The sequence below is a fragment of the Oreochromis niloticus genome, linkage group LG23, assembly GCF_001858045.2.
Source record: "Oreochromis niloticus isolate F11D_XX linkage group LG23, O_niloticus_UMD_NMBU, whole genome shotgun sequence".
Classification (NCBI taxonomy): domain Eukaryota; kingdom Metazoa; phylum Chordata; class Actinopteri; order Cichliformes; family Cichlidae; genus Oreochromis; species Oreochromis niloticus.
The window spans coordinates 30304708-30330955 of record NC_031986.2 but is presented as its reverse complement, the minus strand read 5'-3'; the positions used below and the strand labels follow the sequence as shown (position 1 = coordinate 30330955).

The 26248-nt window shown below is 37.6% G+C and overlaps 1 protein-coding gene across 3 annotated transcripts in view; it reads right to left on the bottom strand.

Annotated features, from left to right (window-relative positions):
* The window catches only part of naaladl2 (N-acetylated alpha-linked acidic dipeptidase like 2), a 460031-nt gene that overhangs the window by 112805 nt on the left and 320978 nt on the right, over positions 1–26248 (bottom strand). For all 3 annotated transcript variants that reach the window (XM_005451121.4, XM_013270770.3, XM_025903118.1), the window contains one exon: positions 2700–2846. In XM_005451121.4, coding sequence (XP_005451178.1) covers positions 2700–2846 — 147 coding nt within the window. The remainder of the gene's footprint in view (positions 1–2699; positions 2847–26248) is intronic.

Here is a 26248-nt window from a genome sequence, read left to right as displayed (position 1 = left end):
TTTGTCCTACTGAATATTTGACCTTTACCTTCACAGTTAGACGTGTTATTTATAATGTAAACAACAAACCTAATTTTGTATTATTATCTCAGAGTGACACATTTTGGATACATTTTTTCTTCTTAGAAGTAGATCTAAAAGGCTCCTGTTTGTGCCTGTATTTAGGGTGAACTCCACAGATGTTTTAACTGCTCGGAAGTTGGAAATATGTGTAACGACAATAAGGTTACAGAGAAATATAGGCGGTTAGAGCCTGCAAAACTTTACTGTGACAGGAAAATCGCTTTTCATATGAGATCTCTGTAACAAATATTATATAACTCTTTTTATTCCAGCTTGCACTACTTCTCAGAAAATACATATCCATTCATTTGAGTGTGAGGGTGTGGAAACTAAACTGTCCCATACGAACACGAATTTATTTAAAATTACTCGTGGGAGAACACTATTAAAGATGTGGTCACGCTGTGAAAGCGGAAATTGGCCATTAGAAGGAAATATAAATTCCGCATATTTAATCAGCATGTCTTGAAAATATATGTAGGTGCATTAAGCATTTGTTGCTTGCAGAAGTTGTACTGTTTCCCACTTTCTGTAATCGTATCAATGTTCAATATGCCGGCATCTGCAAAAAAAGTTAATATGGTAAAACGAGTGTGGGAACATGTTTCACATGGGTGCTGCAGGGTGGAAGCATTAAGTTTAAGTTAGGGAAAGCCCCCACAGCAACCATATTTTTTAAAAGATCTCTATAAATGATTGCATGCTATTAAATGTACATTAGTTTTGCATTTTCTTATATAATCCATGTCCATGTCCTTACATGAATACTTTAATACATCCCATCCCAGGATGTGTGTTCCGTCAATCTGCCTGCAAGTTTAGTTTATGTATTTCCAGTTTAGCCAGTTTCCTGTTTTTGTCATTTAAATTTTAAATTTTAAATCTTTGTTTTGAGTCTGCACTTTTGGGTCCATCATTCCTCCTAACCTGCCTGCACACAGCCTACACATGACACAAAACATAGGCAACACAGACACTGGTTTATATGAAAGCCAGATTTAAACAATCAATAAAACACTAACATGATTAACACTAATGAATCTATTTACTTGCAAAGCAGCCCAGGAAAGCAACACAGTAGGTAAATATTAACTCTGATTGGACAGAATACTTGGCTATCATCATGTTTAGTGCTACTGTTAGATGCAGTTTTTATCTTTTTGAACATACACCTGGGATACCTGAAACACATACTTGAATCTAAAAATAACATACAGGGTTTTTTTTAATTTGTAGTTAGGGAATAGTTGACTATTAATTAGTCTCTGATTTCCCCAAAAGCCATATCATCCTCACTGACTCTATCAACCATGGTCTGCTATGCCATTAAACTTGCAGCTTAGCAGCTGAATAGTCTTTCTCCTTCTCCAGACTGAACAGTCAATCTGAAAGTAATTCGGAACTGTCTTGAGAAAATTCAGTTTCTAAAACATGTTGAGCATTTCTACAAGTGGAGAAATTAACTATAAATGGAAGCTGTGTAGGTTCTTCTGTGTCTCAGCTTCCCCAGAGACCCGGTTAAGATATAAAGCAGTAGAGGAAATTTTATTGCCCTCCGATTTTTAACCCTGGAGTTCAATCCAAATGCTATTAAGCCGTTACTAATATATGGATATAGGGTGTTCCCTAACAGAGTCAAGTTTGTTTACAGATAGTTTTTAATTTAATTTAGGTTTTGTCTTTCCTAAACAAACCCAGTGCTGCAGATTTCACTCTCCACCACCTATTATTTTCAGGTTGTAAAGGCACCTTGAGGGCAGATAAACATCATGAAGATCTCTCGCACTAATTAAGCTCAAAGTTGCCGTCCTAGCCAGAAGTTCCAAATTTGAGTGGGCCGATAAGCTGGGGCTAAATCACTGTGTTTCCACCCCAAGGCTGTGCAACAAACATCAATACTGCATTTTTAATGGAAATAAATGGGGGCATGCATAATTTGTGAGCACTATGATGTGCATTTGTTCCTTACAAAAGAGACAAGCTATACTGCACTCTGCTTAAGTTTGAAAACGTTCTTCATATCGGCAGTGACACTATATGGGCTGCATATGGTTGTTATCACAGTGTACCACATATGGCCATGTGACATAGCTGGAAAAATGTCTTAAAATGTAAAGTCATTAGATTAGATCCAGTCCACTTTTTTTCTTTGTATATATGAACTGCCTTGTGGTAGATCTCTCTTTGAATTGGCACTCCAATTTACAGATGGGATCCTTACCGGACTTTCTTTAAAAGAAAATATACACAAACTGAAACAATACTCTTTTCCTTTTGGAGTATAGTTAGAAGAGAATAGTTAGATGAACTTACTCAGGGATGAAGTAATTACTACAGTCACACAACTGGTATATATTCATACAGACTTTGTTTCACATGCTAAAACATCAAAACATGCACTTTAACATATGACAGACACAAACCATTTAAAGGTATATGTACTTTCTCAGAGACAAGCTTTGCTTCTAATGAGGGATTTTTTATTATCAGAAACTAAAAGACAAGGTGTGACTGCGTCTTGTATTATGGTAGTTCCTCTGATCTCAAGGGACAACGTAGCATGGCATAAAATCAGAGCAATGAGCGTCACAAGAAAAATGGAAATAAAATAATTGGGTCTTTTGGTTTAGACATACCTCTTCTGCTCTAGTCTGTTCAAAGGCAAACTCCATGGTGGGCACAGCCAATTGGTTGGCAAAGAAACTCACATCTCCAGGCAACTGCAGTGAGCTGACGTTGGGTCCAGGGCAGTTCCCGCCACGAATACAACTCAGCAACTGCCTCTAACAAAGAAGAGGAAAGAATAATGGGAATAAAACCATAGTGAGAAGAGAAAATTAATTGGTGGAAAGACTAAGAGGAGAGACAGCAAAGTCTTCAGAGGTAAGTCTCGCCACTCAGAAGTCATTTTGGTAACATGCCAGGCAGATATTTTTTGTCTAACAAGACTGGGCTCTCAACTAAATGAATGTGCAAAGTGCAATAAGTGCACTTTGAATGGTCAGTGGGACAAGAAAGTGTATAGAATAACAAAACAAATGTCATTAATTCTCTCAGAGTTGCTAAAATTAAGTTTAAAAAAAAGTATACCTGTGCCAAACATGCAGTTTTTTATGACCCCAATGCGCTTACATTAGTGGAACAAATAATACATCTCACAGCTGACTTTTTGAGGAAAAGGATATGTTTTATGCGAAACACCAGCTTTGGTAATAAAGCTTTTGTATAAAAAACTACTACCCATAAATATCCCATAAATCATCATACCACCACCATAAGCTTGAACCATTCATACGATGATTGGTCCATGTTTTCCTGTTATTTACTTCAAATTCTGATCCTACCATCATGACGACCAATACAAGCAGTTGAGCAAGTTCTGAAGTGCTCAGACTGGCACCAACAAAGACGTCACGCTCAAAGTCATTTAAAACACCTTTCTTCCTGATGCGTGGTTTGAACTTCAGTAGGTCATTTTGACCATGTGTACATGCCTAAAAGTAGTTAGTTGCTGCCATTGGCTGATTAGATATTTGCATAAACAAGCCATTGAACAGGTGGACCTAATAAAGTTTTTGATGAGTGTATATTGGATTACTAAAACAAATAAGAAAAAAAAGCGTATTTAAACCATAGCTCCTTTTATTAAGCTCATTAAAACTACAATGCGGTTGCAGGCGCTGAATAATAATGTTTGACTTGTCTTTATTAGGGTACTAAATCAAACTTATTTACAATTTTCCTCAAGTGGTTTCCTTCCACTAACCAATGTTCTACAATTATTGTAACAGCAGCTGCTTCTCTTTCAATAGCAAATAACACCGGAAAGCAATAAAGCCAGGTGACAAGCCACATGTTAGTGGTAGTGAACCGTGTCAAAAGCTAGAAATGTGCAATTATCTACAATAACAGTCTCATATCATCATAGCCCCAAGCGCAATATTGTATTTAGCAAAACATATACCCATATCTGACAGCTGTCATTAGCTTCAGCCATGAAACTAATATGAATTTAGATATTTTTTAGTGGAAAACTAACTTTTATCTCCGCTGTCTTCCATCGGTGTTCAAGCTGAAATGGCAGTTCATATTCTAGAAAAGATTTCCAGCTCCAAACACTTTGCAATGTAGAAATACAGTGCAAAAAATATGCTACATGTGATTTATGTCCAACAACATGCTTAGCTCATCAGCAGAGGTGATTATACTGTAACACAGACACAGTTGTGATAAGATATGCTAAGAAAACAGGATGAAAAATGGTTGTATTTGTATATTTATATTAGGTATGGTTAAAAAAAATGGGGAAGAGAACAATTGTATATATGATTATTCTTGGATAGTTTACAAGTATGTTTTTTTAATAAAAATTATATAGTCCGTAATTCATAATTCTACGACTAATGTAAAACAATAACTGCAGGCCACTGCTATTATCATTTAAAACACTTTCAGATAACACATAACAGAAGGCAGAACTTAAAACAAATAGTTATTGAATGAAAAGTTAATAATTATGAAATTTCAAAAAATCTGTCCTTAAGCCATAGAGCCTTAATATTGTTGAGGTACACCATTAAGGCAGCTAGCACCCTATTGACTCAAAATGTAAGTTAAATGGTAACTAGAAGCACATAATTAAAGACCATTAAAATTCTATGTATATCTCAGGAACCTGTTTACACAAAGGAGCATGTATAACTCATTGTATCAGCACATATATATATATATTTAAATCACCATGCCAGGTATGAAAAAAAGTTTCAAGGCTGACGCTAATAAGAATTCTCAAGTACAAGTGTAAATTGTACTAAGTATAGTTTAGTGCTTAGATGGGGGCTGGACGAGGTGAGGGTGTTATTATGGCTAATTGCACAATTCAAGCTTTTGTCACAGTTCACCACTAACATGTGGCTTGTCACCTGGGTTGACTGCTTTCTGGCGTTGCTCATAATTGAAAGAACAACACAGCTGCTGTTGCAGAAACTGTCGAGACTAAAGTGGATAGTGGAAGGAAACAGAATGCAACAGTCAATCAACTGGAGGCTTATCTCAACTGTCCATATCCTCTGTGCCTGCCTGATGTCACTGTGTTCTTCTGTCACATTGCATTTAATTAGAGTTTCCTTTTATCAAGGTCTGTCAAGGGGAAAGTGTTCTGGTGTCCAATCATCCCCCGCCACTGCCACTGACACAATGTTGTCAACCTTTTCTGTTTTATTCTTTCTAAAGGCAGTGGCTCTCTAAACATTAACTGCTGCTGTGACACATCACCACTCCAGCTGAATGAAGGCCAGTAAATAATACCTCCAACCTTGACTCACAATTAAATTTCCCTTTAATCACACGCTTTTTTTCTTTTTTTCACTTCCACAAAAACATCCACGTGGATATCAATATTCATGCAGGGCATTTCATTACCTACTTACGGCTGATTGTGGGAGTTAACAGGGTGGGACTGAATGCTTGTTCACGTGTGTACAATTTTAAACTTGATTGAGAATCATAACAAGGAACTTGTACACAGAGGACACAGTTATCACAATATTGACTTAAGTATTTGGCTTTCCATTTATTGAAAGCCATGTATTAGTGTAGAATTCAAGCAAAGGTTTATATGTGAAGGCTGCTGGATTAAAAAAAAACAGTGCATTTCAGATTTCTTCTTTGTTTTGGAGGAAATTATTCCATGCAGTGACAGTCCCCATGGCTCAATCAAGGAAGAAAACTTAGAAAAAGTTAAGCTTTATCAACAGAAAACAAATAGACTCTACTACAGCAAAAGCTTGGAAACTGGGAGAGCATCCCTATGTATGAGGCCAATGTGCACTGAGATCTTAACATGGTCGTGTTAAACTACTTGAGAATCCTGGACAAACATGTGTTGTTGGACAGATTCTTCTTATAAAGTAAATTCCAACTTCATTATTTCAGAGAAATCCAGAAAGACTGGATCAGTTGAATTAATTTGTTAATTAGACGATTGGCAGTGAATCTTCTGGCAGTAATTTTTTTTATAGCTGGTTTACTTCTATGCTTAGTTAAAAATACCTTACTACAGATTTTCTCCCTATTAGTTAAATAAACAAAAATGAAGTAATAAGACCTAACATTTCTTCTTCCAGAGAAATAAGGCTGGACAAGCCTACGGTCAATTACGTGTCTAAGTCTGGTCACTGCTATGCTCACTTTACTACCTTTGAATGCAACTGTCAACCCAGAGAGCGATTGCTATGCCAAGCAGGGAGGACAACAAATTCACCAAGCAGGGTTGGCGACTCTCTTGAGGGGAAACCAGTCTGTCTCTATACTGGAGTTGAATAAAGTCACTGATTCCGCAACACTGGGGAGGTTTTATATGTGGCCCACTGGAGTAGCTTAAATAGTCTAATGCACAAATCCACTTAAAAAAAACCCTACCTCTGTGTAGATGATTGATTATTGGATATTTTCAGTAAGAAGGGAGACTAATTTGACCACTTCTGCAATCTTGTTTGATTTGAAACACCTCAATGTATTCCAGAGGGTCCATGCCTGATCTATTTTTTGTTTGTGATAACGACTGGCCCATGAAAGATCTCTGCTGAAATTGTCATGGCATATCTGACATGGTAAATTATTTGTCAAATGTGTTTTTATTTCAATATAGTCTTATTACAATATGAGTTTTTTCACACTGAGACGACTCCTCTGTTGAATTAAGCAGACTATCCTAGCTGAAGATAATGATGTGACACAAACTGACATTACATTTTGGAATATGTTCATGTCTTCAGTTTAACCTGTGGGATGAAATCTGTAGTTGAAATGTGATTCAGTAAAATAAGTTAGTTAGGGTACATGTATTTTGTCTTTCCTTTTTTTAAAAAATTTAATTGCAATTAAAGTTGACACACTGACATTTACGTCTAACTACGGTCACGTCTAAGTCTTTGGCCACATAGCTCAGCTGTGCCCCTACACAAAACTGACTAACAGCAGTACTTAATAAATTCGGGATATGTTTAATTGCCTACAACCTGGCAACAAAATATATCCCAAATCAGACAACACAAGCGGCTGTTGTCTGACTCTTTTTACATGACCGATAGCACAGTGAGTAAGGTACCATCATCACAGCTGCTTAGCATTGTTGAATGACTGAGTGAAGCAACACAAACTAAAATTAGTAATAATAGCATAAAACTGTTTACCCTAAAAGAAAATATTTTAAATGTATTATGTTACATAATACTGACACTACTATCATGTGCCTCTAGCAGGTTTTAGGCCTTTTTAAAATAACCTAATTAAGTCATAAGTCACCAGATATATGAGTCAAATCTTACTCAACCTGAAGTCATAACGACTGCAGTCTAAACTTGTACAGCTCAGAACCAGAAAAAGGAGACAGACTACTGCACTACTGCAGCATAGATATAGAAGCAGAGACAATAAAAGAAGCTCTAATGTACATAAATTGTAGTTCATTCAACTGCTCTGCAATCAATGCTTTTCCAATGTATATTGTCAATGCTTGAAGTATTAATTAAACTCTATGAACATTTTGAAGCCAATGTATAGATTACACAGAGAACATCTTACTGTTTTCTCCATTCATCAAGTTAAATTCACATTATAACTGTAGATGTGTAAATATAGCTGTCTGCAAATCTTTTTTGTTGTTTGTGCATTATAATGGACCAGCGTTGCTGAGCAAGATATTGAAATGAACTTCATTTGAACTTGATTTGCACAAAATCCTGATTAGAGAACACACTAGCATTACTGAAATTATGGCATTTGACAGACAATGACTATTTACTTTAACTTTACATTTATGAGTGGTCCCATGACACTTCAAAAAAATGTGTCTTCCAAGGCAAGGGCTTAGGAAAAGCCTTACAGGGGTAGCACTATAGATCTAAAGACACAAAGTCCATCCATCCATTCACTTCTGCTTATCCTTTTTCAGGGTCGCGGGGGGCGCTGGAGCCTATCCCAGCTGTCATAGGGGAGAACATGCAAACTCCACACAGAAAGACCCCGGCCTGATGGTGGAATTGAACTCAGGACCTTCTTGCTGTGTGGCAACAGTGCTAACCACCATGCCATCGTGCTGTACAACTTTGGCTACAATGTTACATTCTCTGTACCAACTGAAAAATTACATTTTAACAGTTTGTGTATTGTTTGTTTGTTGCATTGGATGAAAATCTGTCTAAACCTCTTAGCCTTGTTTTGATCAAACTAAGGTTTTAGAAAAATACATGGCTACTTTGAAATTTTTGGATGACCTGAGGTTATGGCATTTACTCAGAACTTTAAAGGTTTGTGAAGTCTTTGAGTCCCAGTAGAAAAAAAGAACTAAGTCGCAATATGGAATTATATAGAGAGGCACACTATCATTCTATCAGCTAGGGAAAAGATTTAAAGTCATGCCATGTACAGCTTCTCTGCTTTTCTCTATTACAACCAGTCACAGTGCATTAAAAGAGTGTCAGAGGGGGAAAGGGAAACAGACAGTCAGAATGAGAGGAGAGTCCTTTAGAGAGGGAATAATAAGATAGGGAGGTATAAAAATTGGGATGCAATGGGAGGACAGACAGAATAAGCAAGTGAACAGGGAGGGAAAGAATGAGAGAGAGCAGAGAGAATGGTTAATTTCAGCCTGTGGTGCCACACCGGGAATCAATATTTAATTTCTTTGTCTGCTATGATAACAGAAGAGTGAAATCATTTTGAGATCTCAGCTTACCACTCAATACCACTCTACCAGTCTACAAAATCCTATGTGCTACAGAGAATGGCTTGCTGGACTTGAACGAAAAAGCTTGAAACTAGATAATCTTTAGGGGTGAGTATATTGAGGCTGTTCTTGCTTGAATAAGGCTGTATTATTGTTAGAGTTCATATTCCACTTTTGTTTTTACAATAAAATCCAACCCAGTTTTACTCTCAGACTGTCACGTGCTGATGCTCTGACAAGTGGGGCAGTTAATGAGACTGGTGTCAAGGCTTTTATGGGATGCGTTAGTCTGGAAATCTTGTTGCAGATGGAAGGAGTATTTTACCCTTTGAAATGGTGTATTTGAACCATTTTCTTTGCCTAAACCTAACCAAGGAAATTTTAGTTCATTGTAGTGTTAACAGTAAATGAAAACAAAAACTCGAAGAAAAATGTAAAACTCTGAACTCTAACAGCCTTCTCAGGGTGCATATGATTTCAAGCACCCTGTTTTGGAAAACCTGGAATTTTATTCAAACTTTTGTCAGTTTTTATACTTGGGATAATATAATACTTGCATATGCTGCATGTTGGGAAATAATGGTAAAAGAGAACCATTTTAATGCATCTTAATCTGACAGCAAAGGTACTTCACCATCAGTATCCTTGCTTAAAAAGCCGTCACTTGACCCAGCCGTCTTAGACCTTGATGACCTCTAATTTCCTGCTTTTAAATTCAAATAAAACTGAGGTTTCACTCAGGGCTTGATGTTTTTGGCTTCTTGGTTGACCAGGATATATCTTTCAATACGCATATTAAACAAATATGTAGGATTGCTTTATTCCATTTCTTCCAGTATATCTAAAATTAGAAACATCCTGTTACCAAAATGTCGTAACATTTGGTAAACACTCACTTAAATGGCTAGTTGAGCCAAAATGTCCAGCAAAAGTACTGACAGGGACTAGAACGCGACTATTTTGCTTCCCATTCAACATTGGATCGGTGTCCAGTGTTTAGTGGGAAGCAAAATAAACATGCAGATCATGTCTATATTGGGCTTGTTGGTCCATGACCAATTCTGGATATCTATACGACGTCCAAACTAGGTTCCCAATTTGGATGTCCAACGAATGACCCAACTTGGATATCAATATGATGTTCAACATTTGAACTTTGGGTTGGGTAATTTCTTTTGACGTCATGTGGTTGTCTATGAATGGTGCAGGGAGTTTACATGGTTAATATATGTATTTTTTTTTAATTATAAATATCAACATTGCTTTTATACATATGAATATGGATTATTTATAAATAAACACAATTTATTATATGTTAGTTAATATCACATCGGAGTGATGTGTTTTATAAGTCATTTTTGGACGTCTACGTTTGACATTGAAAAGACGTTCACAATGACCGAATTTGGACTATAAATAACCCGTACACTGAGATCCTAGGGATATTAACACTAGGAGTTCAGCAGATGTTGAAAAAAAAGGACTGGTGATACTAAACAACCCCTTCAGTGGACCAAAACTGTACGTCCAAAAATGACTTATAAAACACATCATTCCGAAGTCACTTTGCGCAGTGGGTTCTCATCGTTGGTTCCCTGTTAAATGCAGAATCAAATTTAAAATCCATCTCATCACATAGAAGTTCTTGAAGAATCAGGTCCCAGCTTATATTAAAGACATCACAGAACCATATCACTCAAACAGACCACTTTGCTCTCAGACTGCTGGTTTATTTTCGGTAAACCAGTATTTATTTTTTTAACTCACTATGTGTTTCTACACCACTCTGAATGTAATCATTAGTTATTGTTAATCAATGGCTCTTTTCCCACAACGTTCCTTAGTGTTGTCTACCTTCACTCACCACCAGTGATGGGAATAACGGCGTTACTAACGGCATTACTTTTTTTTTCAGTAACGAGTAATCTAACTAATTACTATTCCTATCGTTACAATGCCGTTGCCATTACTAACAAAAAAAATGCGGTGCGGTTTCATTACTATTTTTCAACAAACAGACGGTTGAAGCTGTGTTCATCTTACCGCACCCTATATCAGTTACACGGACGTAGCTGTAAGTAATCTGGGCGCTACAGCTTTAAGCAGCTGCGCACGCTCCCGCGGGCAGCAATCACTTTCTGGTAGACGATCACTTTTTGGCACAACGCCTGGAGCTAGGGGGCGTTTTTCCTGAATAGTTTCATCACGTTTAGTGTCTAAGGACAGCGCTAGCAAGCACTCTCTGCTTATGACAAAAAATTAAAAAAAACAAACAAAAAACAGCCCATTCGTGTTGGTGGAAAAATGCCAACCAATCAAAAAATGATATGGCAACATGACATTTGGTTGTTTAGGAAGAGGGGGAAGTTTTAGGAGTGACGGCGAGAGAGAGAGAGAGAGAGAGAGAGAGAGAGAGAGAGCAAGAAATACAGCAGAAAAAGAGAGAGAGAGAGTTTTGAGATGTGAGAGATTTGTGATGTTTAGCGTGTTTGGAGTGTGTAGTTAATGTGTTGTCTTGTGTAGTTAGTGTGTAGCGTTGTGGATAGTTTTGTGTTGTGTGTCAGAACAATGAGGCAACTGCTGTCTGCAGGTATCAGGCTGTGATGTTCTCCTTTATAGTGGACAGAAATTATTTTTTGGAGTGGCACAAATAATTTGTGTGGCATCTTATTGAATGCAGAACAGCTGATTGTTCTGTAAATAGTTTGAAATGGTTATTTAAAAAAGGGTAAAAGGTAAATGGCTGCAAATAACTTTGTTTGCAAAACTTGTGCATAGGATTTTAAAATTGACAATTTATATTTGCATTGAAAGTTATGAAATATGATTCAATAAACATGTTTGTGGTTGTTACAGTAAAAAATATAACTTTCTACTCGGATTTCATGTTTTTTGTCTGATTTTCTATCAATTGTGTTAATACAGTATGTCAAAATGAAAACATAACTGTATATTCAGACATGTGAGGTTGTGCTGAAAAGAATGATACCAAACAAGGCAAAGTAAATAGTTTTTAAAGGTGAAATGTAGAGGGAAAATCAAAAGGAGTCAAAAATGGCCACTTATACCCTGGACCCCAGAGGGTTAAAACTTTTTTTTTTTTTAAAGTAACGCAATAGTTACTTTTCAAGTAATTAATTACTTTTAGAATCTTGTAACTCAGTTACTAACTCAGTTACTTTTTTGAAGAAGTAACTAGTAACTATAATTAATTACTTTTTCAAAGTAACTTGCCCAACACTGCTCACCACCTACTGGTCATGGCAGATGGCCGCCCCTCCCCGAGCGTGGTTCTGCTGAAGGTTTCTTCGTTTTTAAATGGAGTTTTTCCTTCTCACTTTCGCCACAGTGCTTACACAGGGGGTTCATCTGATTGTTGGGATTTGCTCTGTTTTCTTTGTATTATTTTAGGGTCTCTACCTTACAATATAAAATGCCTTGAGGTAACGTTTTTTGTGATTTGTTGCTATATAAATAAAACTGAAACTGAATTGAATTGATGCAGTGGGATTAGGACTGTGTATTAAAATCAAAACTCTGCATTCCTACAAACTGAGGCAGGAAATAGATTGAAAGTTAAGCTACTGTGCAATTACCCCAAAAGATAATAATAAATAATTTATGACACCCATTTTGTCAACATTTGATAGGTAGAAATTGCATTTTCCACAACAAAGTTTTGCTGTTCATAGTCTTAATCCATTTTACATTAACTGTAATAAACTCAGATATCATTTTATTATTAAGTTGAAAGATGGCAGATCATTGTCCCCATGTTGCTTTCCCAGCAATCAACGTTCTATACTAAGGAGACATTGCTAACAATTTACAGTTCTAAATAAAGAGTGACACACACACACACACACACACACTATATATGTGTGTGTGTGTGTGTGTGTGTGTGTGTTTGTGTGTGTGTGAATGTACTTCATTCACAAAAAATGACCCTTTGTAAACTCAGTGTACAGCAGTGTGGCACATCAAACAAGCAGAGTGTAACAGGGAAGGACGGTGTACAATAATCAAAATGCAATGCGCTGCAAGAAAGTGCCAATGACAAAAACAATTTTGCATTATGTCTGTGATGATAATAATAATTCCGTTCCAGACTGTGGTCTTTGAAAAAGCAATTTGCAGCTGTTGAACTAAAATGCATGTACAAGCCACTCAGAAATGAATGACTGGGATATTAAATAGACAAAAAAATAGAGCGGAGAAAGGCTCAAAAAGATTGCAACAGACTAAAAGTTGTCTTCTTCCGTTACTTATTCACTTCTGTGTTACCTAAAAGAAACATCAGGGTTCAAGAAGGAAGATGCAGAGAAGCAGACACAGTGTTTGGATGAACAACTTTAGTGCTAAAACACTGTTGCTGAATGTAAAACGATCTACAGGGATTTTAAATTTAATCTAGAAATACATTTTAAATGTCTCATGTGCGCACATATTCTCAACTTTAGTTTAAATATCACTTTATTCATTTTCATTTCCACTGAAAACTAATGCAATTAACTGGACACCATAAACTATAATTTAAGGCCTGCTGTAACTAAACTTCAAGTGTCACAATTTCCAAAGAGGTAAATAAATGAGTTAAGCTTATTTATAAAGCAGTTTTCAGAGACAAAGTCACAAAACACTGTACAATAAAATCACCAGCACAATATCAATAGAGAACTATGTTAAAGCAGAAAAAAAAGTCCACAAAAGACCTGATTAAACAGAAACATTTTTAACTGCTTTTTAAAAGCTAAGTGGAGCTGAAGTGGTGCCACAGTCTAAAAGGCTGAACCTCCCCTAGTCTTCAGTCTTAAACAAAGGAGAACTAATAGATTTTGAGCTCATGAGTGCAGACAGTGAGCAGTGTATTGAACAGGGAGTTGAGATATTAGTCTGGAACTTGTCTATTTTGTGCTGTCAATGCAAGTATGTGGATTTCAAAACAAATTCTAAAATCAACAGGAAGCCAGTGTAAAGAGAACAAAATGTGGGTAATGTGAGCTTGCTTGCTTGAGTATCTTAGGAAACTGGCTGCAACATTTTATATCACTTGGAGGTGTGAAAGAAAATTATTTACCTAAGCCATTAAACAATGTGCTACAATAATCTAGGCACAATGAAAAAAATGCATTTTTCTTTGCTCAGAGGAGACTACAGCTTGCAACTTAGAAATGTTCTTTAAATGGAAGAAACAGGAACATGAATTAGTGCGAATCAAAGTCCAAAGAGGAATCAAATATTAGACCGCGATTAAAAATACTGGTCTCCCCAGATGAGAAAAGGAAAAAATTACTTGACTGGCTCTCCAGTTGTTACCTTGTTTTAAACTCCAGGCCATGATTATAGCTTCTTCCAATATCCGTCAAGAATCAGTTACTAATTCGGGATAAACAGTCGACTAGGGTGGATAGCCTATCTGGCTTGTGAGACAAAGGATATGTACAGCTGAATATCATCAACATAGAAATGATAGGAAATGTCAGAAAAAGACAGAGCACTGCCTGGAATGATTACAAGAAGGCCTATGACTTGATGCTCCACACCTGGATCCTGGAATGCCTAGAACTATACAAGATCAGCAGGACCCTAAGAGTCTTCATCAGGAAATCAGTGGGGAAAACAACACTAGAGGCCAACTTCAAGCCAACAGCACAAGTCACCATCAAGTGCGGGATCTACCAGGGAGATGCTCTGTCCCCACCGACTACGGAACAGGGCAATCATCAGCCACCTCCTCTACATGGATGGCATCAAGCTGCATGCCAAGAGTGAACGAGACATCGATTCACTGATCCACACCACCATGATATACAGCAATGACATCGCAATGTCGTTCGGACTAGAGAAGTGTGGTCGGATGATAACGAAGAGAGGGAAGGTACTCACAACTGAGGGGATCGAACTGCCAGAAGGCAACATTGCAGACATTGCAAAGCTGGACTGAAAGACAGCACAGAGGCACTAATCATGGCAGCACAGGAACACGCTCTGAGCACAAGATCCATAGAGGCTGGGGTCTATCACACCAAGCAAAACCGCAGGTGCAGGCTGTGTAAAGATGCCCCTGAGACAATCCAGCACATAACAGCAGGATGCAAGACGCTAGCAGGCAGGGCATACATGGAACGCCATAACCAAGTGGCTGAAATAGTGTAGAGAAACAACTGTGCCTGATACAGACAGACAAAATAGTGGTGGCTAACCACCTGGTAATAGTAGTGGTAGACAAGTAGAGGAAGACAGCCGTAGTGATAGATGTAGCGATACCAAATGACAACGACGACAAGAAGCTGGAGAAATACCAAGGGCTGAGAAAAGGGTTCAAGAAGATGTGGAGGGTGAAAGTAACAGGGATCCCAGTGGTAATCAGAGCGCTTGGTGCTCTGTGCTCCCAAGCTAGGTGAGTGGCTCCTGCAGATCCCAGGAACAACATCCGTGATTTCTGTCCAGGGGAGTGCAGTCCTACGAACAGCTAAGATACTCCGCAGGACCCTCAAGCTCCCAGGCCTTTGATACAGGAATTTTATTAAATACACACACATATATCTATATATAGATATATATAGATATATGTGATCCATTCAAGGCCTTATGTTGTACAACAAAATTGTCTGTAATTGGTCCTTAATTTAGGAGCCATCTATTAAACAAAATAAATGTCAAGAAAGCTCTGGCTATGAACTGCAGCCGCTTCCCCTTTTTACAAACAATAGGTTTGTTGCAGAGTATTTTCTGCAGAATAGGCAAGGGGGAAAAAAAAACCCTGTTCGAAAAATGCATCACCCCACAGCATCTGACAAATATCACAGCCACAAGTAATGACAGTCGTCATTCTTCACCTAACACACATTTTCATATGCATTCCCCTACTTATATTTTGTCGCTGTGATATGAAACTGTGATGGAAGGGCCATGCTGTCAGCAGCATAAATGCCTTCTGAGACCGAGCAGCTTCTCCTCGTGATTATGCAGATTCATTGAGGCTGCCGCAGTCACACAATGCCTTTCCTGACAATACAAGAACTATGGTAATTCAAACATATTGCCGACAGCGTACTATTTCAAACATTATGCCAAGTGTGCCGTCGAGCCATCTTGGAAGGCCATAAAGTCACACACCCATTCTGGTGATTTATCATCAGCTTCCTTTCCGCTGGCTTTATGTGAGAAAACATATAAAACAGACATATAAATTAAGCCTCCCAGCTAATGTGGATGATGTTCATATTTACCATATACAGTGTGATTCCAAAGCAAGCCTATTGTTATCCATTTCTTTATGTTTGAAAACCTGACATGGTATTATAATTCAATTAAAGTATCAGCCATTGTTTTTCCAGCAGAAGCATACTCTATGAGCATGCATAAGACTACAATTTGTCACAGTGAATGCAAATTGTGTTCAAAATCCAACATTCTGGAAACACACAAAGGTCTATGGTATTTTAGATACATTTTATGGATGACTTAAATTATACGTTTTTATTGGTTTTGAAATGGCCTTTGTGTGAGATTTTAGAATTTTAGATTTTTTGGTAGGAGAGGAATGGACACAGAAAAATTTCTCCTGTGGGTAAGTCTTTATGATTGCTCCTTTGGGCCATAAAGATATACATTTTCATGGGTATTTTCTATTGTGTAAACTTGGTGTCTCAGACTCATATTTCATGTGCAAAAGTTTGGGCTGGATGTGGGTTGTGCGTTTGATCAATGTGAGAAGTCATAAACTGGGATGCATGAAGGGACAGGAGGACACCAGGAGGAGACCACTACACTTGAAGATAAATGTACGTGTATATCTACTAGCTCCAGTTTTTTATTAGTTTTTCATTTACATAATATGCCACCTGGTGTCATAAAATAATGTTCACCTGAGAATTTTTTGTGTATTTCATGACATGAAATATGCAAACTTTTCTTTGCAATCTGTGTGATATATTGTGCTATATGACCTGCCTTACTTCCAACTTCAAGACACTACTACAAGACAGAGTGCTCGTGTATGTGGCCCCTAAACTTAAATTGTCAGTTGTGATTTACATTAAATTGTCGATCACAATTACCTCAAAAGCATAAACAGTAATGTGCCAAAATCAAATGAACTGAATAATAACACCTACACAGTGTTTTTGATGATGCCTTATTTTCCAAGGCTACATGGAAGATACATAATAGCTTATATAGTCAATTGCATCCTCTCTTGTTCAATGGAGAGGTGCTTCCCAGCATTTTTCTCCCAAACAGTACAACCTATAGGGGGTGGCACCCTGGATTTGTCCACTGAAAATGAAGTCATCACGACATCATCTTTCATCATACATGGGGTCAAACTAGAGGGTTGTTTTGTCTGTGATTTTTTTTTCCTTGAAAGGGCATCCAATTCCGCATCCTGGTATGCTATACTAAATAGCACTTTTGTGGGTTTTTTTTATTTCACTAGAAGGGTGACATCTCAGATTCCCCAGCTGAGCCCATTACAACCGCAACTCATAAGGCACCACATTACATCTTTTTCATTTAAAGGGCATGTCATTTTTTCTTGCTTGGGGGGAGGCCTACAGGTCACCATCATGTTTTCTTCCAATGAAAGGGCACCCATGAGGGTACTTCATTCACATATAGAAGCACACTACAGAACTGTTAATGCTGATTTAACCATAACTAAGATAGTCACCACAGACATTTTGTGTGCTTTCATCATTGTGTAGATACATTAGAGGGCATTTTGTCATGTTTACTCTTCACTGGCGGCAACTTGCAAGGCATTTTCAGTGAATTCCTCTCTCTCGTTCTCTCTCTCATATATATATTCTTTTTCAGAAGAAATGCTCCATTTCACAAATGCTCCCATAGTTGTGTCTACAGCAGTTTTTCACCTTTTATTATGTGTTTTACATTAGAACAGCATCCTCTTTCTGTTATAGTTGTTCACATGCTTTTACGACAAATAGATTAATAAAACCAAATCTGTATGAACATGAAGCTTAGTGCATAATAGATTTCAAAGCACTGAGAAGATTAGGTCAGACAAAAACACCACAAACCAGGAATGTTAAGAGGATTATCTCAGAAACACCACGATACGAATATGTTCCTAAGAATATTTGTAGGATTTTTTTTTTTAACTGTACTGTCTACAACAACATTTCTGTATACTGGAGAACAGATTTTAACTCTTACCGTCACATGGAATCACAAGCATAGCAAATGACCAGAGATGGGCAGTAATGCATTACTGTAATCTGATTACTTTTTTCAAGTAACGGGTAATGTAAGGGATTACTATTGCAAAAAAGTAATTAGATTACTGTTACTTTCCCGTAAGCACGCTGTCTTACTGCGTTACTAAACCGTCGTGATTTTGTTTGTGAGAGTGTCTCATGATAATGACGTAAGTGCGTGCGACGCCCATGGCAGCAACAGACGTGTGTAGATCACCACGGATAATATGGAGTGTGGGAGAGAGTATGGCCGTGCAGCGTTTAAAGCGTGCTTGCATTAGAATTGACAAAAACATTAGCGTCCACTGTACACTCTGCGTGGGAAGAAAACTTCTTTCTACAGCGAAAAATTAAACTTCAAATCTGAGCAAGTACCTAGCACGCTGCCACGGGAATGTGAAATCATAAAGAAACCCCCAGATCCCCCCGCTGACATGACCACTGCGGCACCGGGCAAACCTCCACCTTCCCCACTCGTGCTAAATAGGTGAAAATAGATTTAAGAGCGACAGGACAGTGCCCCCGAATCTTCGATTTTATTCATCTTTTGCTGTGTTTTACTTGCATCTATTTGAAAGAGTGAGTGTAAACACAAAACATTATTTTATTTTATATGCTGGAATATGCAGAAAATAGGTTTAAATGTTAAGCAGTTTCTTCAAGTCAAAGACAGTTGCATATAATTGAATTTTTTCTAATTAAAAGATTAAAACTCATAAAACACTTTTTAGAAAGAGGCTTTCCATTTGATTCAATTTTGTATGATGGGTAATGCATAAAAAATAGAATTGGGCTGAAAGGTCTGTTGCTTTATTATGCATTCAGGTTGTGTATCATGTTTTTGAAAAGTAACTAAGTAACTAATTACTTTTGAAAATAAGTAATCAGTAAAGTAACAGGATTACTTTTTTGGAGAAGTAATCAGTAATTAGTAACTAATTAATTTTTTCAAGTAACTTGACCAGTACTGCAAATGACAATGTGTTTCACAGCACGTCAATATTTTTTCTGTCAGCATCTTCTAGCCAAGGTGTATGAATTCATGGTACTCGTAAAGAGGACTGAAAATCTCTTTGGTTAGCTCTACATTTTGACGTGCTAGCATACTGGAAATGAATACTGTGTATTCATGAAACACATACATACAAAAAAACCTGATGTAGCGATAGAATAGGAACAAACTAACACATAAACTTGCAATGACACTGAAATCTAGTTATGTTTGGCCCAGTCATGAGCTACATACATCTGCTTTTATACACCCTTCTGTTAATGTTGCAAACTTAATTCCTTTAGTAGATACAGGACTAGTCATAGCCCATTAAAATTATTTGTCCTTGTTTTCCTCTTTAGAACAAGGTTTCTGATTTGTATTGGTGTCTTCTTAGACCACTACATAACCGCCTGTTTGGATGTTGTGATTTGTCATGGTGTAGTCATTTTTGGTCTCAGATGCTTTGGATACAATGGATTCATTCTGTCCTATACTGCCCTTGTAGTATACACTCATGTAGCCTTAGCTGACTAAGGTATTATTCTTTTCATTTAGATTCAAAAAACATTTTGAACCTCAGTGTTTCTGTAGGCAATACAGAATAGTTACAGTGACTAAAGGCCTATTTAAAATGGGACACCCAGCAGCATGTATAATAAACCACTTCCCCACATAAAGCCCACACGGAGGGGTTGAAATCACACAACAGTAACTTGCAGAGTGTGCACATATACATGTAAGATCCTGTAATTCCAGTTATATACACACACACACACACACACACACACACACACACACACACACACACACACAATTGGAAAAGCAAAAAAATACACACACTGTTGACCATTTCTTTGAGAGAGGGAAGATGAACAATTTGCCACTGTGGTCTTTTTTTCAGTCTAACAATGTGCTATCCACTGGCGACCATTTGTTTTCAAATAGAGGCACCTGCCACAAGCCACCCACACTCCAACTGCAGACAAGACCAACATAAATCTGGAACAATACCCAATTAAAGCACAAGGTCCTCTCCATTTGTTTTGTATTCTTCTAGCCACCAAAGCACCACTTGTATCTCCCTTTCCACCTCTGTTTCTCATCCTCTTGACTTCTCGCAGTCCTTCGACCCCCTGTTGCCCCCTCTCCTGGTATAAATCCCCTACAAAACGAGTATCTAGTTTTATTATAATTGGTTCCCAAGCACCCATTCCAAAACTATCAGTGCAGCAGCATCTCAGTTTGGAAGACAGGTCCAAGCAAAGTAAGATAAGTAGCAGGTATTACAGCTGTTGCACAAACAAGATAAATGACATGTGTAGACCTGTTTGTAAATATTGGAAGGTGCAAAGAATACCTGGGGCAACTCAAACACACTTGAGATGATGAATGGTGTGATAGACTGTGCCAGAGACACAAATGCCAATGAATGGACAGGTATGAGGCAAGGTCAGAGGAGACGGGAAGGTAAACAAAAAGTATACACAGTGGAGAAATGATTTGGTTAGTTCAGTGGCACTCTGCAGAGTTGTAATGATGCATTTGGCTGTTTTGATTTGTTCATGTAACAAAGCATTGGCTGAGCCTGTCTGGGACCAAAAAGGCTTTGTATGCAACACTCACATGGCTAGATGAGCATATTGCCTAATAAAAAGTGTACATTTCTAGGAAAAACAAAAGCATTATTTACTTATTTTAACAGTTTCACTATACATTTATCTACTATGTCTACTAATGAAAACAACAGTGAAGCTTAACAGGAAAAGGGGAGACAGACAGGTGATGTTTAAAATCTTGATGTATAATGTGGCCTTGTTTACATCCATATTAATAATATTATTATTATTTTTTAACATCTGCAATGACCAAAAATGCAAAAAAGGATTTGTGACTGGGATTTCCTCAACTTTTGGAAAGCTGCTAACCAAAAGATGTTCTCTGACTCGATGGTAACGTTTCACTCCAACCGTTATTGGTGTTATACAGGGTTTTTTTAATAAACAATTCTTGACAAAGTTCCCCAAACCCAGCATATATAACAGCACATGTGCCTAGCACCCACTCAACAAGAGTTTTAGTTGACCATGAGTTTAGGAGAAGCCATTTCAAGTATTACATCAAACTCAAATTCAAACTTGTAAAATCAATATCCTATGATGTGATTTTCAGTTTTCTGTGCTCCACAATCTGGGCACCCGAAAGATTTGCTGGCACCAGCCTCCCCAGAGAGAGCGCAAGAGAGAGGGAGAGGGACGATAGAAATCCAAAGCAGAGCTAAAAGAGATTAAATACTGGACTCAAATACAAAGTACACAGATTAAAGTAAATAAAATCAACATTGCTCTGCATCTGCTTGAGGTGTATTTACAGTAGGCAACAGTTTTGTGCCATGTTCACCATTTCCATAAAGTAGTCTTTAGAGCTTGTTTTCTCATATAAAGTTTGTCAACATTTTAAAATAGAAGGTTTTTACACACATTGATTCAGTTCATTTGACTTTGCGGGCATTCATTTATGCACAACTGTCTTAAGGTCCTACCACAATCTCAATCAGGTTGAAGTCTAGACTGGGCCTTCTTTTTCTGATCAGACGAAGACAAATCTATGACCTGGTTTTCTACAGCATCATGCACCTCTTTCAGTCAGGTACAATAAGCAAAGCAGTGACAACTGAAAGTTATGGCCAAAGAAAAGAGTAACTTTGATCCTCCTGGGCTATGAGCTCAGTTTTATGTGAGCAGGTAATTAAATTATCCTCTAAGTGAGTGGTTAGATTGTTGTTTTCTTTCCAAAAAAATTTGCTTTTCAGGAGCTAGTCCAGCATCTGGACAGGTAATTATTGCAGGTATGGCTAACACCCCATAGATTAGAGTAGGCACATGGAGCAATATGTGTGCAAATAAATTATAGGTAGCGATATCTGAACTGAAAAAGTGCAGTTAAGTGAGAAATTGTCCTTGGGTGATGAAGAGAAAGCTTTTCTTCTTTCACATTATTTATAGCACCACCAGTGTCCTCTTGGTATTTACAGTATACACATTAAGAATGACGCCAGAGCAGATAGAATGCATGCATTGTGATTTTTTTTTATGTTAACGTGTTTCCTTAAAGAAGATCAAAGGTAAGTTACATTCTCTTTGTCTCTTTTAAGGCACTGACAGAGGTTGTCTGCAGCTTCATTACAGCCAAATGTGACAGGGCCCTTTCTACCTATTACTTTATTTTAGATTAGGGGATTAAAGGGACATTGCACTCGTATCCATTTGTGACCTCCTGTACCTGAACCTGATTGGTAATTGACAAGAAGATAAATCTTCCCTGTGGATGAATGACTTAACTCTAAAAAAAGATTATACTAAGCATCATAGCCTGAACAGACAAAGAGAGCATGTAGAGCAGAAGTAAGAGAAAGATTTTAATGAGGAAAATGAGAGGTTAGGGAGATGCAAAGCCTGCTGCCGATGAAAGAGAAGGTTAAGAGGTGATAGAATGAAAGTGAGCAAGGTGGGGAGAGGGTTGTAGTGCTTAAGGGACAATGAGAAAAAACAAAAAAAAAGGGAAGAGGTGGTGGTGGGGGTGGAGGAAGGAAATGAGATAGAGTAACGATGAGGTGTGTTTTTTCAAAAGGCAAAAGTTTTCCGAGTTTAAAAAGACGGTAGAAGTTGGGAAGAAATCTGCGAGGGCTGATCATATCTGCAAAACACCCCCAGGTTGGAATAAAGAGACAGTTTGGGAGGCTGAATCATTGAGCTGCTATACTTAATCAGCAGAGTGGCCAATGCAGATTGTATATGACTGTGAAGTGTGGGATGGGGTGAGAGGGAATATTTAGCTCATATTAGGAGTGCTATCCTCCCCCTTGCACACAAGCAACATTTCAAAGAACAGTCAAAGTCTTGCTTTTATTGTGACGTTTCACACGTTTTAACTTTTATGTTATTGATGCAAATGAAATAGTCATGGTATAGGTGAAAAAAAGGTATTTGCACACATGAAGGCTAAAGAGTTAGGGAAAAAATATCTGTCCCAAAAGGAAAAAGAACAACAGCAAAAAGTTCTATTTGTTCTACATATGCATTACCATGCATATGTCATACATAGAGTCATCATTGAGACCAAAAAGTAAAATATGTTCAAACTGTCAGCATAATGGAATCAGTCAGTGATTACATGAAAACAGTGAAACAAAGGACTATAACAGTAACCGTAAACATGCTAAAGTGACACTATTTTAACTGCACTCCATGCTCACACAAACTATTGGTAAGATGTGCATTTATTATGTTTACTGTACTTCATTTGAAGTTTAACATTCATAGTATTATGACATGGTTTTATTTAAGTGTATATCAGTGAAGTTCAGTACATTACTCAATATCATGGTTTGTAACACACACACACACACACACACACACACACACACACACACACACACACACACACACACACACACACACACACACACACACACACACCAGTCCACTGTGTCTATTTCACGCTTTTGCCTCTCTAAAGCTTGAAATGGACACATGCAGTTGCAATACCGCATGGAGTACCAGCAGGGGTAGATAATATATTTAAAGCCAATAAGTTGCTAGTGACTAAGTAAGGTATGAAGTACATTTGTGGGCTCTTCTATTCCAGAAATAATTAAGCTAGATGGCTAATATAGATTTACATGTAAATGTGTTTAAATGCTAACAGGGAACTGACGGAAAGCTGTTCCATTGCTCAGTTCATGGTGCAGAAACAGAGCGAGCATTGGTAAATAAGTGAGCCCTCTGTGATTCATCATATTAACAAATAAGTTTTCATTTTCAGACTACCCTTGGCCATCATAGGATACAGCAGAGCTAGAGAGTAGTGTGAAGAAACTTTTAATAACTCCTTTAACACATTAGCAAAGAAAACCCCTGATGATGGAGAGGGGATGCCAGCTGCTGCCATGTCTGGCTTAATAGAAAAGGCCAGTTGAATAGGTGCAGGCTGCACCTGCATTTTCAGATTAGCAAGAAAAAAACGAAAAAGACAGAGAAAAAGCTTGGTTGACCAAATATAATAGATTTAACAAGCTGCTTTGCAAATACAGCACCTTTATTTTTTCATTATTGGTTTATAAACTGCGCTGGAGAGATCGACATTTATCAGTGTCACACAGTGCTTAAAACTTTTAATTTACCTGTGATCTTTTTATTTTATATTAATAAACTTTTTTTCTTTTAATGAAGTTGTAGCCCTATTTTCTGGAGGTCTTTAAAAGCTGCTTTTAGAGATGTGTGGTCCTCACAGGAGAGCCACTACAACCATATGATTTTAAAGAAGTGTTCCTGTAGAGCACAGGTGTCGAACTCCAGGCCTCGAGGGCCGGTGTCCTGCAGGTTTTGGATGTGACCTTGATCCAACACAGCTGATTTAAATGGCTAAATTACCTCCTCAACATGTCTTGTAGTTCTCCAGAGGCCTGGTAATGAACTACTTATTTGATTCAGGTGTGTTCACCCAGGGTGTTATCTAAAACCTGCAGGACACCGGCCCTCGAGGCCTGGACTTCGACACCCCTGCTGTAGAGTAACCAGAATATAAAGTATTTCAACTGAGGTCAGCCCTAAAGATCTGCAGCAGTAATATTGATCCATAGATCTATATAACACTGATGGGAAACATTTTTCCTCATATTTCTACAGAATAATTACTTTCATTTTTGAAACTTTAAGTAAAATGTGCCAGTAATACAGCTTTATATGCAGTGAGATATATTTCACAGTGTGATATTGCTACTTTTGCTAAGTGGTTCAGGAAATGGGAAATATTTTAATCACTATAGGAGGGATACATTTTATAATTCAGACAGGAAAAGGTGAAAAGTTCCAGGGAGAGTGCAGCATATATAGAACTAAGTCATAAAATTATATGTTTGTTTGGTTTTTTTGTTGGATTAGGGGGGGGGGTTGTCTCTACTACACCACTGTATTACTCTTGACATATAAGCATTCAGTTCTTTACCATTTATTATAAACTGATAAAGACCTTGTAGTGGTGGTTTGATTATTAAAAAAACCCATCATTAATTAAAGAATTATCAGCTCCAATAAATGGACAGGTTAATAATCAGCTGAATTCTTGTACAAACAGCTGCAGCAGCTGTAAAGTTGCCCAAGGCCTTTGAGAGATGTCTCGCTTAATCTGCACCTGCAAGGCATCTCTTCCAACTAATTTCAGGAAGAAAGAAAGGGACCTTGATTATGTAACATTTTTACACCATCTATTTTACTAAAGCTGTTATGGCTTCAGTTACCTGTCTCTCACTCATAGTTCAGTGTAGCTGATTTGGTATTAGGGTCTAGCCGGAAGCATTTTCTAACCAGGCTTTAAACCCCTGACGTCTTGTTTCAAAGAAACCGAGGACACCTGTGAGGCATATCCTTAACTAATTTCTGCAAGGCAGAGAAGGATCACAGAACGTTTTTATCCTTCTATTATACTAAACGTAAGGGAGAATTATCTTAATGGATGTGTAGAATGAGCATAAAATTACTCCATTAAGAATGGCCTTCAAAACAAGGTGGCAGTATTTCATGTCAACATCTGGCCATCTTCATTCTTAATACTGAGCTTGCTGAAATCAATGTGTCTGGCTAAGAGTCTGCTAGCAGTTGTTCCTGCACAAGTACATTTTTGAAGTAAATTTTTTGAGGAAAACCTTCCTCAAAAAACATCAAAGCAGAATTGGAAATATTAACATTCTGATTAGTGGCAGGTAATTACAGAGAAAAAAACAAATAATAGAAATGAAGAAGCAAAGTAAACTGAAATATGGACATATACTGAGATATTCTATTGAGTTACAACAAGCCCGCTGTTGGTTCTTTACATAGCTGCAAAAAAGCACCAAAAGATCTCCAAAAGTGGCATTAAGATGCAACAGATCCTTTAGGTCCTTTAAGTTGTGAGTTAAAAGCTCCAACACAACCACTAACATCCTGCCACTGGTTTGGTTTGTCTGTAAACTAGAAAATCAGTGTTAGCTCTGCGATCTGGGAGAGGCTTCAACTCCACAGCCATGAATATTTGGTCCTTGTTAAAGTTTAGGCATTTACATCTGCTCATTTCTCCCACATCCTAGATGCAGAGTCACGGGCATATCGTGTCATGTCCAGTGTATGACAGACGTCTTTCGCATTTATGAATTTTCATAATGTTCCGGTTTTTCACTGTATTGAAGTTGCAGTACTATTGTTACCT